This window comes from Lemur catta, chromosome 7 (genome assembly GCF_020740605.2).
Source record: "Lemur catta isolate mLemCat1 chromosome 7, mLemCat1.pri, whole genome shotgun sequence".
Lineage (NCBI taxonomy): Eukaryota > Metazoa > Chordata > Mammalia > Primates > Lemuridae > Lemur > Lemur catta.
In genome coordinates, this window is record NC_059134.1 from 72,839,577 (window position 1) to 72,858,264 (window position 18,688).

Below are 18,688 nucleotides of genomic sequence, written 5' to 3' on the forward strand. Positions count from 1 at the left end.
AGCATTTCTGCAGGTCTAGGTGGCTTTACTGGTGGAGTGACTATAACCTCATCCCTGGAGGTCTGAATTCCTTTTTATCATGTCCTTTTCAGGGCATGGTGTGTATATTTTTCCCATTTACAGCTAAACTTGGCATGGGATTAAGAAGAGACACCCCAGTGGCAAACATTCCTCCCTGCTGTCACTATGTGGCAGCCACCCTACCTCCTTATGAGGGTCAATTGCTCCTGGCAGAATGGCAATGCCTTTCTCTGACTGGTGGCATGAAGAGCACAAAGTGACTGGGCGGCTGCCACCATTTCAACTTCAGTGAGACTCTTGTTTTGTTCCTTGGTGTTAGCAAGCTCCTCTGGAACCAGGACCTTTAGACTCCCAGAAGCCTGAGTTGCAGATCTAGAAAACATAGATTCCCTAAGTGGGTCCCTGGGAGTGATGGTCAGTGGGGCCATGCCTGCTTCCATCTTTGGGTTCCTGGACCCAGATTTTGTACTCATGGTGGACATTTCACCTACAGTAGCTATTGGTTTAAGGATACCTGGCACCTCAGCTGCATCTTTAAGAGGCTGCTTCACTATCAGGCTAGCCACTTTAGGATGATGTGGTATGTAGTAAAATCAGTAGATTCCATGTGCCCACTGCTTTCCCTTTGGCCATTGAGAGGGTCCTTTGGTCCAGGACAATGTATATAGTTACTTTCTTTCCCTTCTGTTCTTCCTCCCTTCCTGCCTTCCTTTCTTTCTTTGAAACTGGGCATCAGGATCATATCCTATTCTTTAATGACCTGAAAACAAACATTTTATTAAATACAGAAATAGCGGCATGGTGGAAAAAACATGGGCTTCAGAATTGGACAGACCTGAATTTTTAAAAATTTTAATTAATATAATTTGATTGACAAATCATAATTGTATCCATTCATGGGGTATAATGTGATGTTTTAATATATGTATACAATGTGGCATGATTAAAGCTAATTAACATATCTATCATCTCACTTTACCTACCTTTTTTCTATGGTAAGACATTTGAAATTTACTCTATTAAGGAATTGTTTTTTTTTTTTTTTTTTTTTTTGAGACAGAGTCTCGCTCTGTTGCCCGGGCTAGAGTGAGTGCCGTGGCATCAGCCTGGCTCACAGCAACCTCAGACTCCTGGGCTTAAGCGATCCTACTGCCTCAGCCTCCCGAGTAGCTGGGACTACAGGCATGTGCCACCATGCCCGGCTAATTTTTTGTATATATATTTTTAGTTGGCCAGATAATTTCTTTCTATCTTTAGTAGAGACGGGGTCTCACTCTTGCTCAAGCTGGTCTCGAACTCCTGACCTTGAGCAATCCACCCGCCTCGGCCTCCCAGAGCTAGGATTACAGGCGTGAGCCACTGCGCCCGGCCTAGGAATTGTTTTTGAAATACATAATATGGTATTAATGATCGCAGTCACTGTGCTGTGCAATATAACTCAAAATCTTTTCCTCTTATCTATCTGAAACATTTCCTTTGATCAACAACTCCCCATTCCCTCCCTCTCCACTCCGATAACCTCTGTTAACCATCATTCTACTTTCTACTTCTATGAGTTCAACATTTTAGATTACACTTGTAAGTGAGATCATGTGGTACTTGTTTTTCTGTGCCTGGCTTATTTTACTTAGCCTGACGTCTGCCAGATTCACCCACTGTTGTCGCAAATGGCAGGATTTTCCCCCTTTTAAAAGCTGAGTAGTATTCTATTGTGTATATATATCACATTTTCTTTATCCATTCATCTGTTGATAGAGACTTAGGTTGTTGGCTATTGTGAAAAATCTTGGCTATTGTGAAAAAACACTGAAATGAACATGGAACTGCAGATATTCCTTAGATGTAATGATTTCAGTTCCTTTGGATATACACCCAGAAGTGAGATTACTGGGTCATATGGTAGTTCTATTTTTAGTTTTTTGAAAAATCTTGTTACTGTTTTTCATAATAGAGGTACTAATTTACATTCCCATCAACAATGTATAAGAGTTCCCTTTTCTCTTCATTCTCCAACTATAGTTATCCTTTATTTATTTTTTGATAAAAGCTATTCTAACAGGTGTGAGGTGGTAGTTCATTGTGATTTTAATTTGCATTTTCCTAACTTGTGATACTGAGGATTTTTTCATATACCTATTGGCCATTTGTGTGACTTTTTGGGAGAAATGTCTGTTCAGGACCTTTTTCCATTAAATTTTTTTTTGTAGATTTAAGGGGTACAAGTGCAGTTTTGCTACATGTATGTATTGCATAGTTGTGGAGTCTGGGCTTTTGGTGTACCCATTGCCTGAATAGTGTACATTGTACTCAATAAGTAATTTTTCAACCCTCATCCCCTTCCCACCTCCCAACTGTTGGAGTCTTCAATGTCTATTATTCCAGCGTGGATGGCCATGTATACCCATAGTTTAGCTCCCACTTATAAGTGAGAACATGTGGTATTTGATTTTATGCTTCTGAGTTACTTCACTTAAAATGATGGCCTCTAGTTCCATCCAAGTTGCTGCAAAGGACATTATTTCATTTTTTTTTAATCCTTTGCCCACTTTAAAATGGGGTAGTTGGTTTTCTTGCTATTATGTAATCTGAGCTCCTTATGTATTTTGGATATTAGCCCCTTATCAGATGTATGGTTTGCAAATATTTTCTCCCATTCTTTGAGTTGTCTCTTTACTTTGTTATTGTTTCATTTGCTTTGCAGAAGCTTTTTAGTTTGATGCTATCCTACTTGTCTATTTTTGTTTTGTTGCCTGTGCTTTAGGGGTCTTATCCAAGAAATCGTTGCCCAGACAAATGTCATGGAGCTTTTCCCCTGTGTTTTCTTCTAGTAGCTTTACAGTTTCCCATAATATTTGTCTTTAATCTGTTTCGAGTTATTTTTTATACAGTGTAAGATAAGGGTCTAATTTCATTCTTCTGCAAGTGTATATGTGGTTTTCCCAACACCACTTACTGAAGACATTGCCCTTTCTCCATTGTGTGTTCTTGGCACCTTTGTCAAAAATCAGTTGACTGTAAAGGAGGGTGCTGAGCAAGGTGTCTGAATAGAAACCTCCAGCCATGGGCTAGGTGCAGTGGCTCATGCCTGTAATCCTAGAATTCTGGGAGGCCAAGGCAGGAGGTTCGCTTGAGCTCAGGAGTTTGAGAGCAGCCTGAGCAAGAGGGAGACCCTGTCTCTATTAAAAATAGAAAAAATTAGCTGGGTGTTGTGGCACATGCCTATAGTCCCAGCTACCGGGAGGCTGAGGCAGGAGGACTGCTTGAGCCCAGGAGTTTGAGGTTGCAGTGAGCTGTGAGCTATGATGATACCACTACACTCTAGCCAGGGCAACAGTGCAAGACTGTCAAAGGAAAAAAAAAAAAAAGGGAAAGAAAGTTCCACTGATAGTCTCTCTGCCCGAACACCTAATTCAGCAACTACCCACACAAGCAAACACCATCAGAAGAACCAAAAATCAGATGAGCAATCATACTACCTGCTCTTAACATTATATCAGAGAAAGAGGCACTGAAGCAGGCTGGAAAGATAGTCTTACATTGCCTACACCATCCCTCCTTCATCCCCTGGCAGTGCTGCCCCTGCATGGCAAATGGAAAGAGAATCTGTATACCCAGGGGAGGGAGAGTCAAGCGATTTTGAGGACATAATTTTTCAAGCCTTTGCCCCTTCCCACCTCCCAACTTTTGGACTCTCCAATGTCTATTATTCCACTGTGGATGGCCATGCATTGAAACTCAGGGCTGCCCTGGCACAGGGGAACCCAGCATAGGGCAGAGTTCTGCCGGTGCCCACCAGGGAGCATTTTGACCAGCCTAGCCAGAGAGAAATCCTCCACCCCAAAATCTGAGTTCTGGCTAGTCCCACCACTGACAGAAAAAGAGGAGCCTGGGGCCTGGTCTAAATTCATAAGACAGTCGGGCCACAAGGACTGCAGTCCTTGGACAATACCTGTGGCTGTGCAGGCTCAGAGCCAGTGGACGTGGGGTGCTGATATGGCTTCAGTGACCAGAGGTTTAGACTACAACACTCAATTCCCTTTGAGTATCTGGAAAGCTTTGCCCAGACTGTAAAGATTTAAATAAATACGTACCTCTTTAATGCCCAGATACCAATGAACATCTACAAGCATCAAGATCATCCAGGAAGACATGACCTCACCATACAAACTAAGTAAGGTACCAGTGACCAATCCTGGAGTGATGGAGATAGGTGACCTTTCAGACAAAGATTTTAAAATAGCTGTCCTGAAGAAGCTCAATGAACTTCAAGGCAACACAGGAAGGAATCCAGAAGCCTATCAGATAACTTAACAAAGAGATTGAAATAATTAAAAAAAAAAGCAGAAATTCTAGGGCTTAAGAATTCAAATGAAAAACTGAGAAATGCATCAGAGTCTCTCAACAGCAGAACTGACCAAGCAGAAGAAAGAATTAGTGAGCTTGAGCACAGGCTATTTGAAAACACACAGAAGGGAAAAAAGAAAAAAATAAATAACAATGAAGCACGCCAACAAGATCTAGAAGATAGGCTCAGAAGAGCAAATCTAAGAGTTTTTGGCCTGCAGCCAATAACTGCAGCCATATCACCACTGGGGGTAAGCCCAGTAATACCGTGACTCTTAGAGACTCCTGTTGGTACAACCTTGGTGGGCTTGGGTAAGATACAAGAGAAGTTCCTGGATTACAAGGGAAAGGTAGAGAGATTGGGGTGAAAAGTTTATTTAAAGAAATAATAACAGAACTTTCCAAAGCTAGAGAAAGATATAAATATTCAGGTACAAGAAAGTCATAGAACACCAAGCAGATATAACCCAAACAATACTACCTCAAGACGTGTCATAATCAAGCTCCCAAAGTGATGGCGATAAGACCACCGGGGCTTAGGGACCCCATTTCTGAGGCCGTGGGAGGCGAGGAGGTGAAGGAATGCTGCCTGAGCAGGAGCCGGCGATATGGGCTGAAGTTAACTGCCTAGTTGGGGGACATTCCAGCGATCTGGGAGTACAGCAGAGCAGACTCCCACCTTAAAGCCTGAGGGGCCTCATGCCTAAAATGCCACAGAGCGGCTTGACATGAAAGCCACCCATGGCTGTAAAGGAAGATTGCAAAATGTCAGCCGGGAGAAGGGACCCAGGCTCCAATTCTTAAAAACACCAGGTTGAGTTCCTTCCCTCCCCTTTCTCAGTAGGATGCCTCAGTTAATGGGGAGCTGACCTCCCAATAGGAAGCACTAATCTCTTTGTTCCTCAATCAAATGGGCCACAGCTTCTGAGTTCAGAGATACTATCTGTACATACCTTAAGGCGTAATTGTGCTTAGTAACAAGCTATGTGTTCTTGTGTCTATAGATAAAAGAGTAATTAGCTAAGACATCTTGTGACTATTAGGGGAGACTTGAAACTTCTACACATTGTAACCCATGAGCTTTCCACGTGAAATCATTGTAATCTATAACACAAAAAAGAGGATAAGAATGGGTGCTAGATTTCAGTCAGTGCCAACTGGCTCACGGAAATGCTGGTGGTCCCCTGATCTTCGCCACACCCTTTCACCTTACTTTTTGTGTCCATATCTTTGTCTCTCCCATCTCTTGTAGCACACACTGCCCGGGGACCTGGTTATATCAGGGGCATCGCCAATCCCTGATACCAAAGGTCATGGATAAAGGAAAGAGGTCCTAAAGGAAGCAAGAAAAAAAATCACATATAAAGAGGATCCAACACATCTGGCAGCAGACTTTTGAGTGGAAACCTTATAGCCTAGGAGAGAGTGGCATGACATATTCAAAGTGCTGAAGGAAAAAAACCCTTAACGGTAAAATATTATATCCTGCAAAAATATCCTTCAAACATGAAGGAGAAATAAAGACTTTCCCAGACAAACGAAAGCTGAGGTATTTCATTGACACCAAAGCTATCCTACAAGAAATGCTAAAAGGAGTTCTTCAATCTGAAAGAAAAGGATGTTAATGAGCAATCAGAAATACTCTGAAGGTATACAACCCACTGGTAATAGTAAAGACACATATACAGAATATTCTCTTGCTATAATTATGGTGTATGAACCACTTATATCTTGAGTAGAAAGACTAAAAGACAACCCTATCAAAAATAACAACTTTTTGAGAGATAGATAGTATAAAAAGATGTGGATGGGAACAACAAAAAGTTAAAAAGCCAGGTAGAGTGGAGTTAAAGGGTAGAATCTCTGTTAGATTTCTCTTTGCTTGTTTATTTGTTTGTTTGTAAGTAGAGTTGTCATATGTTTAAAATAATTGGCTATAAAATGTTTTTTGCAACCTTCATGGTAACTTCAAATCAAAAAACCTAAAGCAGATACACAAAAAATAAAAAGCAAGAAATTAAATCACACTAGCAGAGAAAATCACTTTTAATGAAGGAAGACAGCAAGGAAGTAAGAAAGAAAAAGAGGACCACAAAACAATCAGAAATCAAGTAACAACATGGCAGGAGTAAGTCCTTACCTATCGATAATAATATTGAATGTGAATGGACTAAACTCTCCCATCAAAAGATACAGAGTGGCTGAATGGATAAAAAAAGTAAAAACCAGCTGTATGTTGTCTGCAAGAAAGGCACTTAACCTATAAAGACACACATAGGTTGAAAATAAAGGGATAGAAAAAGATATTCCATGCAAATGGAAACCAAAAAAGGGCAGTAGCTATACTTCTATCAGATACAATAGATTTCAAGACAAAAACTATAAAAAGAGACAAAGAAGGTCATTATATAATAAAGGAGTCAATGCAGCAAGAGGGCATAACAGTTCTAAATATATATGCACCAAATACTGGAGCACTCAGATATATAAAGCAAATATTATAAGAGCTAAACAGAGAGATAGACCCCAATACAATAATCATTGGAGATCTCAGCACTCCACTGCACTCCACTTTCAGTATTGGATAGATCATCCAGACAGAAAATTAACAATGAACATTGGACTTAATCTGCACTATAGAACAAATGGACTTTATAGATATTTACAGAATGTTATTCACCCAACAGCTGCAGAATTTATATTATTCTCCTTAGCTCAAGGATCATTCTCAAGGTTAGAGCATATGTTAGGCCACAAAAAAGTCTCAAAAAATTAAAAAACCCTGAAGTCATACTAAGTATTTACACTGACCACAATGGAATAAAACTAGAAATCAATAAGAGGAACATTTCAAAACATATAAACATATAGAAATTAAACAACATGCTTCTTAATGACCATTGGGTCAATGAAGAGATTAAGAAGGAAACTAAAAAATTTCTGGAAACAAATGAAAATGAAAACGCAACATATCAAAACCTATGAGATATAGCAAAAGTAGTAATAGGAGGAAAAGTTATAGCAATAAGTGCCTACATCAAAAAAGTAGAAAACCTTCAAATAAAAAAACCCAATGGTGCATCTCAAAGAACTAGAAAAATGAGAGCAAACCAAACCCAAAATGAGTAGAAGAAAGGAAATAATAAAGATAAGAGCAGAAATAAATGAAATTGAAACAATAAAAATACAAAAAATCAATAAAATAAAAAGTTGGTTTTTGCAAAAGATAAGCAAAATAGACATACCTTTAGCCAGGCTAAGAAAAAAAGAGAGAGAAGGCTCAAGTAAATAAAATCAGAGATGAAAAAGTAGACATTACAACTGATACTGCAGAAATCCAAAGGCCATTAGAGACTACTATGAGAAACCATATGCCAATAGATTGGAAAACTTGGAAAAAATGGATAAATTCCTAGACACATACAGCCTACCAAGATCAAACCAGGAAGAAATCCAAAACGTGAATAAACCAATAACAAGTAACAAGATAGAAGCAGTAATAAAAAGTCTCCCAGCAAAGAAAAGCCCAGAACCTGATGGCTTCACTGCTGTATTATATCAGGCATTCAAAGAAGAACTAATACCAATCTTACTTAAATTACTCCCACAAATCGAGGAAGAAGGGATATTCCCAAATTCGTTCTATAATGCCTATATCATCCTGATACCAAACCAGACAAATACACAACAAAAAAGAAAACTATAGCCTAAAATCTCTGATAAAAATAGTTGCAAAAATCCTAACAAAATACTACAAACCAAATTCAACAACATGTTAAAAAGATTATTCATCATGATCAAGTGGGATTCATTCCAGGGATGCAAGGATGGTTCAACATATGCAAATAAATCAATGTGATACATCATATTAACAGAATGAAGGACAAAAAATATATGATCATTTCAATTGATGAAAAAGCATTTGATAAAATTCAGCATCTCTTTATGATAAAAACTTGCAAAAAACTGGGTATAGAAGGAACTTACCTCAACATGATAAAAGCCATATATGGTAGACCTACAGCTAGTATCATGCTGATGGGGAAAAAACTGAAAGCTTTTCCTGTAAGATCTGGAACAAGACAAGGAGGCCCACTTTCACCACTGTTATTCAACTTAGTACTGAAAGTTCTATCTATAGCAATCAGACAAGAGAAAGAAATAAAGGGCATCCAAAGTGGAAAGGAAGAAAGGAAGAAGTCAAATTATCCTTGTCTCCAGATGATATGATCCAAGTATCCATCAGAGGATGAATGGATACAGAAATTGTGGTACATATATACAATGGAATATTATGTAGCCACAAAAAAGAATGAAATTCTGCCATTTGAAATAACATGGATGGAACTGGAGAACATTATGTTAAATGAAATAAGCCAAGAACAGAAAGACAAATCTCCATGTTCTCACTCATATGTGGAAGCCAAATATTAAAAACAATTGATCTCATGGAGACAGAGAGTAGAATGACAGTTACTAGAGGCTTGGATAGATAGTGGGGAGGGGGAGATACAGTGGGGATGGTTAAGGATGCAAAAATGTAGTTAGATAGTATGAACAATAGTTGATAGTGTACAACAAAGTGTTTCTAATCAACAATAAGTTAGGGTATACTTTAAAATAATTAAATGAGTGGAATTGGAATGTTCCTAACACAAAGAAATGTTAAATGCCTGAGGTGATGGCTACCCCAATTACCTTAATTTGGTTCATTAACATTGTAGGCCTGTATCAAAACGTCACATGGACCCTATAAAGATATACAACTTTTATGTGCCCATAATAATTAAAAGTTAAAAAGAAATCAGCCAAGCTGCAGTGATTAAATCAAATGCCTGACACCAATTATGGTCACTAATCCTAAATGGAAAGGCACAGTAGTATCCTTGCAGGGTGCTCAGGAGCACAGACAGGGCCCAGAGCAGGGCACACACAACACCTGCCGTGTGTCTCGGGAGACGGCAGCTATACCAGAGGGACCACAGGACCAATAGGCTGTGCTCGGTACTAATGGCACTCAGCATGCTTCCTGCTCTGGGAAAGATTAACACAGGACATAGTATGTAGGAGATTAAATCGAAGGTAGCTGATGAGTTGCGTCAGCGAATGTATCATGTGGTGGCAGAGGAAGATGAAGTAGGCCACGGCCAGGTTGAGGGTGTAGGCGGAGAAGGCGTTTCTGTGCACGCAGAAGCCCAGGAGCCAGAGCACACTGTGTTTACCACCAGCCCAACCAGGGCAATGCAGATCACCAGTGAGATTGGAATTAGGGCCCACACGTCACAAGTTACAGGAGGGGTCTTGTCACTTCCATTCATTTGTATGAGTTCCGTGCTCCAAATTGGGGTGCTTGGATTCATGCTCAGAAACCCTCCACTGGTGCCCCTGGGAACACAAGCAAGATTTGAGCACCACCTGTATGATCACGGATTCTCAGGACCATCCTGTAATGTGTGAATTACTGGGGTCATTTACAAGGAGGGAATCAGAGGCTTGCAGACAATATATAACCTATCAAAAGGTAGGATGTCCTTGAATCTGGTTTCAAACCCTGTTTTTGATGACTCTAAAGGCTGGTCTTACTATATTGAGCACTTCTGATAACATGAGAATATTCTATGATTGAAGCATCTCCACTTAACGGGCTGGAGCTATGGACTCCAGCATTACTCTGTCCTGGGCCAGAAATCTTCTCTCAGGTGCAGGAATTCAGGAACACGCAGAGGTGATTGTGACATCCCCATGACTACGACTGGACCATCCATAGAGGAAAGTGAAGACCATGCATAGGGGACATGAGGGGAATGTGACCTCTTACTAGGACAGATGTGAGGATGGCTGTTCCTGGTGGGCTAGAAAAGATTCCATGTGTCAACTGTTGGGGACAGGAGCACTTTTTATATCCCCAGTGCTGGGCTCCTTGTGTGGCACACTGTGTTCTCAATAAATATTTATTCGTGAATGAGGAGTGTAACAGTAGTGGTAGATTTATTTGGGTTAAATAGAAAGTAAAAATGGAAATACAATTAAAGGCATTAGAAAACACATGTATAATGAGATGAAGAAAATTTCATTCATCAGAATTCTTTTTGTGGAAAGGTCTTTATGTGTTAGGAAGAATTACTTATGTGTGCCCAAATGTCTGAAGTTGACCCCCGGTGTGCCTTTGAAGTGATGACTCGATATGGCTTTGCTGAGCCCCTAGTATCGTTTGGGTCCACGGTGTGGGGCTAGGTGTGGGTCTGAGCTGAATTGCTCAGCAAGGGATTCGGGGAGTTGGTGAGGCTGAGGTCTGAGCACCACTGAAGGAGGGACTTGAAGTATGAAAACATCTATGGAGAGCTACTAAGTGGTGTGCTGGGTGTGTACAATGTACACCTTCTTCATTCACTCTCCCGGGAGATCTGTGGTAGAATTTCCTTTGCTCATTAGAGCTTTTGTGTGAGTGGAGTCCGCGAGGGGAAACAGAAAAGGTGCAGAGCTTGGAATGTAAAGAGAGACGTTCTTTCAGATTTCAGCAGAAGGAAGAGGATGAGCTCACATCTGGGTGACTAACAGCAGGAGATCGAGTGTCTCTTTTAATGCTCTCAGGTGCCTATGAGGTAAGAATGAGCATTATTCCCATCTTACAGAGGATGGAATAGGAGCACGAAAAGGATGAGTGGTTACTCCCTGGCCTCATGCAGTGTGGATTTGTACCCAGCAGGGCTGCCTCAGCGTCTAACCCTTTGACCAGCCCTCTGGACCCACCCACACTGTGTGTTGGTTACACATGATGAGGAGGAAAGCAGAGTAATTCCCAAGTTAAATCTGAGTTGGCAGTCAGCATCGTGGATTGAAAAAAAATCTGACCTACTGGAACCCCAGAGAGGAAGAGAAGCCAATCAACTGGATAACACAAGAGAGGGGAGGGAGGACAATTAGGAAGAGTCAGCTGAATCCGGGAGCCCTTTCCTGCCTCACAAGGCAGCCTTCCCTGAGTCCTGGGGGCTCACAGGGGCAGAGGCCTCCACGTGGGGAGAGGACTCGTCCTTTGCTGGGGTGCAGAGAGGCGTCGGGACTGAATGCATCCATCGTGGGCTCTCAGAGGGACAAGCTCCTACAGGCTTGGTTGGCCAGAAAAGGAAACTGGAGGAAACCAGAACCTCTGTTAGCCCCACTCAGGCACTTCACAGGTGGTTTATGTATATTTAGGCTGTGATGTACTCCTCTTCCTCAGCAAACCTGAAGCTCCGTAAGGACTGAGTCATGCCTGGTTTCTTGCCCACTATTGCATCTCCAGCATTTAGCGTGTGCTCCTTAAAGCCCACCCATCTTAATATCCTCGTTTAACACAGGAAGACGCTGAGGCTGAAAGAGTCAAAAGGATTTTCCTGAGATCATACTTCAAAGAGCAGGCCCAATGCCAGTCCCTGGTCTCCTGGAGCCCTATGTGAGACTTCCTCACTGTTCTCCGCCCGTCGTTCAGTATTTCTGAGGCATCTGTAAACAGTCTTCACGTGAACACAGAATCTGAGGGCCGATCAGGGGCTGTAGAGACCAAGAGACCACTAGTTTCCCCTGATCTCTTTTCTCCTCTTCTGTCACGTAACAATTCTGAGAGTTTTAAAGCAGCACTCCCATCCCAGTGTCCCTTGATGCTGGGTGACACCATGTCACTAGGTGCTGGCCAGTGGGAGGTGAGAGGAAGCAATGTAACTAAGTCCTGGCTCATGGGATTAACAGAAGGACCACAGTGGCCCCTCCCCTCTTCCTCGTCCCTCAGGCAGGAATGCTGGTGTGGCTGGACCTGCAGAGCCACGAGGATGAGAGCACCTCTCTAAGGATTGGGGAGCAATCATTTTTGGAGTCCTAATGTGTCCTGCCTTGGAGCCTCCAACTCAGGTCTAAAAAACAGTGGTTCTTTGGTATCCACAGGGGATTTGTTCCAGGAACCCTGAGGACTCAAAAATCTACAGATGCTTGAGTCCTTAGATGGAATGGTGTAGTATTTGCGTATAACCTATGCACATTTTCCTGTATACTTTACCTCATTTCTAGATCACTTATAACACCTAACACAATGTAAATATCCTGTAAATTGTTGTAACAATATATTTTTAGGAGAAAAAGTTTGTACCTGTTCAGTACAGACTCAGCCATTCTTTTTTTAATTTCAAATACTTTCCATCTGCGGTTGGCTGACTCATGGATGCAGAACCCATGGATACATGGGTTTGTATTTTGTTTAAAATATTTCTATTTTGGGTCTTTATTAAATCAAACACACTTCTACTCTAGCCAAGAGGAGTATGTTTTCTCCTTTAAAAATTACATTTCATTTGCTAGTCGCTTTTTAGGAATGTGGGTGTTTCTCTATAAAGGTGACACTAGAGAAAGAAGGTGCAAACAGAAAAAAAAAAAACTCTGACAGAGCTGAGATGAGACAGGATTCAATGACACTTAGATAGAGGAAACCCCGTGAAGTAGAAGGACATAAGCAGGTGTGAGGCTCAGTCTCCTTTGCCGTGAGGATTCACTTTCCATCCTTCTGTAGCCTGTTTGGCATCACTAGGGGTGGCCTCTATGTACCTCATCAGTGGGATCCTTTTTCTCCTGGTTTCTGGTTGAATCAAGCCACTGGGAGACCCCACCAGGAGACTGGAGGGCAGGAGGAGAGCACTTTGGATTTCCCTCCCTGGCTCTCTGCCTGTTTGGCTGCGTGTTGGTGATGGCAATGCTTCTCCAACTGCCTGATCGTCCTCTCCTGCCTCGACAGCCTCAGCTGTGGCTATGCTCTCAGTGGTCACTGCTGCACTCTTGTCCCTTTAAGGCTAGAGGCAGAAACAGTGCTTCACTAGTGCTGCCTTGGGGTGCATCCCCCTGCATTGTCACTTTCCCTTAGCCTGCCCATCTTTGTCAATAGTGCCTGCATGAAGTATTCCTCAGTTGTTTCTGTTTGGACTATGTGTTTCTTCCTTGGGATTTTCCAGGTACGTAAAGGAAAATAACTTTGAAAAGTAAAACAATGAAACTCAGGTTTATAGTAGTTCAGCTCTGAGAAGCAATGCCTGCATGTTTTCATGCTCCTTAAATGAGGGGTAGAGGCACCATTCTCTCCAAGACAGCAGATTGGAATGGTTGGAATTAGGGCAGAGTTTGTGCAGATGGATCAGAAGGGAGGAAGTTCTGTTTGACCTCATTTGGAACTCCCACGGTCTGGGCTGCCAGCTCCCAGTTTCCAGAAGGAAGCCTCATGTCTCTTGCCTTTTCCTGAAGGAAGGTCCATGAGCCGCTGTATGTAGCACCCTGAGTGGAAACACAGGGATGTGACCTTAGAGCAAGAAGCTCAACTGACTTTGGAAATAATACAATTTTTGTTATAAGCCCTTACCTTTCCCCTATTCTTTGGTGAAGAACGTTTCTGGGATTCAGTGATTTCAGAGGACCCATCTGTGTCCCCTAATTGAGGAGATTCCTACAGGAGCTGAAGGGAAGCTGGTGACCATGGGAATCTTATCAACATGCTGGACAGGGGCTGGGCACAGTGGCTCATACCTGTAATCCCAGCACTCTGGGAGGCCGAAGCAGGAGGATCGCTTGAGCTCAGGAGTTCAAGACCAGCCTGAGCAAGAGTGACACCCGTCTCTACTAAAAATAGAAAAAATTAGCCAGGTGTGGTGGTGCATGCCTGTAGTCCCAGCTACTGGGGAAGCTGAGGCAGGAGGATACCTTGAGCCCAGGAGTTTGAGGTTCCTGTGAGCTAAGCTGATGCCACGGCACTCACTCTAGCCTGGGCAACAGAGGGAGACTCTGTCTCAAAAAAAAAAAAAAAAAAAAAAAAAAAAGATGCTGGACAGCTCTGTGATTTCCTCTTCAGGGACTACAGGCAAATCGGAGACTAGAGCCAGTTGAAACATGATTGTTTCCTGAGATGTTCCTTGGCCTCTGTCCCATGTCTACTCACATATCAGCCTCACCCCTTGCACCCCATCTGGTCCACCTAGGCTAAGTATAAGCCTAGGTAACAACATAAAGCAATGCGATCTTATATTGTGACACTTTATAACCAAAGAATAAAGTAGACTTTAGGGTCATATATATAATTTAGCTTGAAATGTTTGTTGAATTCATGCATAAATACACAGTCATGCATGACAGCTCCCAAAAGGTGCCCTGAGGGACTTTTGAATCTTTTCTCTCTTCCTGGAGGACACTCCTGGATATCCTTCGTGTTCTGTGCAACACGCACCTGCGAGGAAAATCCATCACTAGCCTTGAAAGAGGCAGCTCGTGAGCAGACTCCTGCATCCCCTGCGTTCTCCCCCATAGCAGTGAGCAGATCTGCAATGAAAGGGAGGAGCCTCGCTCGCAGGACACTGACGCTTTCTTGGGCAAGAGGTGGCTGTAGGAGCAACAGTGAGACCTGGTGACTGAGCCAGTCCTTTCAAGATGCTGGACCTCCCTGTGATTTTCAGGTGGGAGCTGCTTCAGAAAAATATTAATAATTGCTGAGCATCCTCTAAATTCTGAGCCCTGTCCCAAGCACCAGGGATTCAGTGACACATTCTCTGCTCTTAAAGACCCCACAGTGCTGTGGAGGAGGGACACAGGGAGACAAATCATTGAGCTACAGTGTTCCCAGTGCTATAACAGAGGAATGTCTGGGGCCAAATTAGTTCCATTGGGCTTCAGGGGCTGAGCCTAAGCCAGCAGGGACTCTAAGATTTCTTGCAGGCACCTTGAAAAGGTATGTCCCTGACATCAAAGTAACCAGTGGCCGGGTGAAATTTCACTATGGGGCTCCTCATGATGGGGAACATCTTTAGCCAAAGCTGTACAATTGATGATATGACAGACTCACAGGGCTACTCTCATAGTAGTCCTTCATCTGAACTGACGACATCACATACAGTGCCTTACCTGGTGCACAGGCTGCAGGCACTGTCTTCCTGCCTCCTCCCACAGTAGGGAGCCCTCAGGACAGACAAGTCCTACTAAGGCATTTGGAAATCAAGGGTGTACACACAGCACAGTGCTGGACATGGAAGAGGATTGCATCTGGACTCAGGGAGCCTGAGTTCTGTATACTGACTATGTTATAAAAGCAATCAAGGAATTTGATTGGCAAATCTGAAAACCACAGACTTTTTCATATCATAGTTGCCCTGTACTGTCTCCTGGGTACTCAGTTTGTCAGCTCCCCTCTGTGAAGGTCAATCTGAGGGGCAGCCACACTGCTTGTGAGCAGAAGAAAGCCCGCTGTGTTGTCACAACAGCTCGTGGTGGCCCCTTCCCTCTGCTTGAGTTCTTTGTGGAAACAGGAACCAGTGGCCCAGATTAGTCCTCAACTCTACATTGATTCTAGTTTCCTTAATCATTTTTGACAATTGTAAAATTTACATAATATACATTTTACTACTTTGGCCATTTAAGTGTAGAATTCAGTGACATTCAGTATACTTAGAGTAAAACATAACCATTGACACTGTTTAAGAACTTTTCATCATGTCACACAGAAATTCTGTATCCATTAAACAATGAGTATACATTGACCCTGTACCCCATCCTTGGTATTATCTGTGTGATCAGTTTTCCTACTTTGGATACCTTATAGGGGTTGAACTTACAATATTATTCTTTTGGGTCTGGCTTTGTTCACTTAGCACAAAGTTCTCAAGGTTCATCTATGTCCCAGTGTGTATCTGCATTCAGTGTTAACTCAAAATTATTATCAGTATAGTGTAACAGACATTATCATGAAAAGGTTAGATGTTTTCAATCCCGATTCTCATGGTGACTGGGCATGGAACTAACTGCAAGTTACAGGTAGAACAATTTGCCAAAACTGGAAGTAAACAGAGTCATCTTACAAATAAAGGAAAGTCTGAGCTAAAATAAACGGTTTTCAAGAAAAATTCCTGTCTGAAAACAATATTGAGGTTGCCAATGGTGAAGGTGGAACTGGGGAATATTTATAGACTGTACACTGGCCCCCCGGTGAAGGAAGACCTACATGACCACTCACCCGTTTTCCAGGGTAGGGGGCCATGGTTTTCTTTACTAGAAGCTAAGGCCAACTTGTTACCATGCCATGAACAAATGACCACCATGGGCAAATGACATGCCATGGTCAAGGATACTTTTCATAAAACCAGTTTCCTAGACTGTTTGTATGAAGGCAGAGAGTCTGTCTCTATGGACATTATTTTCTCTAATACCTGAGAACTCAATGAGATTTACAGGAAGCAGCTCACTCATTCAGAGCCAGCTTCCCACCTGCAGCATGGCCTCCCCAGTCACAGAGGGAACATTATTTTCAGGGGAACATATTCTGAGTGATAAATAAGGAGTCTTTTTTGATGCTGTCAGATGGAAAACAATTATAGAGAAGAGTTGTGCCATTTCAGACAGGCATGCTTTCCACTGCAATGAAACTTGCAAAGAAAATGTTTTCAACAGAAAGATTCAGAGGAAGATAACATGAGAAAATTATTGGTAATGTCAAGAAGGATGGAGACAATGAACTTTCAGATACTGCTTTCTCTGAGTAAAACTAGAAAAGCCAGGTTAAAAAGAAATCTACTTGAAGGCATTGGGGAATTACTGAGGCACTTCAGTGGCACAAGGTTGAGAAAACGCATGTAATTGTGAAGTGTGCCAGGGCTGTGTTGTCCGTCAGAGTCACATGTGAGTGACCAGGGCAGAGGCTGTTCCTCCCTGGCCTATCTGCTCTCCGACAGCTCCAGGGGTCCCTGAGGAGCGCTGCCCCCACATTCATCCAGCTCAGGAGTGTCCTGCAGAGCCCGCTGGAGAACCTGCTTGAGGGTCTGCCGCCTTTCCAGCTGTTGCTGGGTAAAGGAGCCCACAAAGAAGTAAATGATGGGGTTGGTGCTACTGTTGACAGACATCAGGAACAGGGAACCTAGAAATAAATAACAATTGACTTCACCGTCAAGCTGCATCCATACATATGAGAACCAGACAATGTCCAGGGGCAGGCCACAGACGAGGAAGGCCAGCACTGTGAGCAGGATGGTCACATACAGCCTGCTCATCCGCATCCGCCGGGAACCACATGGGAATCTGATGAGAAGGGTCAGGCTGGAGTCGCAGAGAACCACAAGTAAAACAGTCAGCCACGCACATAGGATGATTTTAGGTGTCTTACACCAGTTACGGTGACCAGTGTACCAAAATTCACAGACGACATCCAGGGTGCTCAGCAGCAGGGCCAGGGCCCAGAGCAGGCCACACACAATAGCTGACATGTGTCCTGGTCGGTGGTAGCGGTACCAGATGGGCCACAGGACGGACAGGCAGTGCTCTGTGCTGATGGTGCTCAGCATGCTCAGCCCTGCAAGGTGGGAAAAAGGCAACACATAGACGAAGACGTTAGGGATGAAGAAGGAATAATGGAAGACCTCAGTGAGTTTATTCAGGGATTGTATCATCGGGAAGCAGAGGAGAAGGAAGTCGGCCCCGGCCAGGTTGAGGATGTAGACGGAGATGGCGTTCCTGCGCACGCGGAAGCTCAGCAGCCAGAGCACAAGGCCGTTGCCCACCAGCCCGACCAGGGCAATGATGCCAGCCAGGCAAGTAAAGATCGGAGCTTCCAATTCACAAGGTCGAGAATAGATCTTGTTACTTCCATCCCTTTTTGTGAATTTCGTGCTCCAGGCTGGGGTAGTTGATTCCATGCTCAGAAACGCTGTATTCATGACCCTGGAAACACAAACAAGACATAAGCAACAAGTGTATGGTCTCTGATTGTCACGACCAACCTGCAATGTGTGAATTACTGCGTCTGTTTCATAGAGGAGGCAAACAGAGGCACACAGGGAATAAATACCCAATCAGAAGGTGAGGCGTCCTCAAACCTGGGTTCAAACCCAGTTTGAATCTTGTCCTATGCTTTCATTGTTTGTTTGCCTCAAGCTACAACCAAATTAAGCCAATTATCATTTTTAAAAGTGTCATTTGAATTAGGTTGTTTTGTAAATATTGAGAAAAGTTCTTGAATGAACTCTTTCAGTGACTATTTAATAAGGACTTTGTTATGGGCTGAATTTTGTCCCTGTAATAATCATATGTTGGTGTCCTAACCCTCAGTTAGTCATCATCTTACTGTACAGTGTGTGGAGATGGGGACTTTAAAGAGGTAATTAAGTTTAAAAGAGGCTGTAAGCCTGGGCCTTAATCCGACAGGAGTTGTGATCCCAGAGAAGAGGAGATTAGGACACAGACACACAGAGGAAAGACCATGTGAAGATGGAGAGAGAATAAGATGCCATCCAACCCTGTCCACACCTTCATCTCAGACTTGTAGTCTCCAGAGTTGTGA

General features: G+C 42.9%; 1 protein-coding gene and 1 long non-coding RNA gene across 2 annotated transcripts in view; both read right to left on the reverse strand.

The window, feature by feature from the left end:
* Window positions 1-13,365: 13,365 nt before the first annotated feature.
* Window positions 13,366-13,954, reverse strand: LOC123641668. The gene is made up of 2 exons (XR_006736327.1): window positions 13,739-13,954; window positions 13,366-13,653 (listed from the first exon to the last, which is right to left on the reverse strand). It is a non-coding gene; the product is annotated as an uncharacterized LOC123641668 (long non-coding RNA).
* A 218-nt stretch (window positions 13,955-14,172) lies between these two features.
* Window positions 14,173-18,688, reverse strand: part of LOC123642515 (mas-related G-protein coupled receptor member X2-like) — a 28,270-nt gene continuing 23,754 nt past the window's right edge. The window contains exon 2 of the mRNA XM_045557663.1: window positions 14,173-18,069. Coding sequence (XP_045413619.1) covers window positions 17,070-18,065 — 996 coding nt within the window. The 5' untranslated portion in view covers window positions 18,066-18,069 and the 3' untranslated portion in view covers window positions 14,173-17,069. The remainder of the gene's footprint in view (window positions 18,070-18,688) is intronic.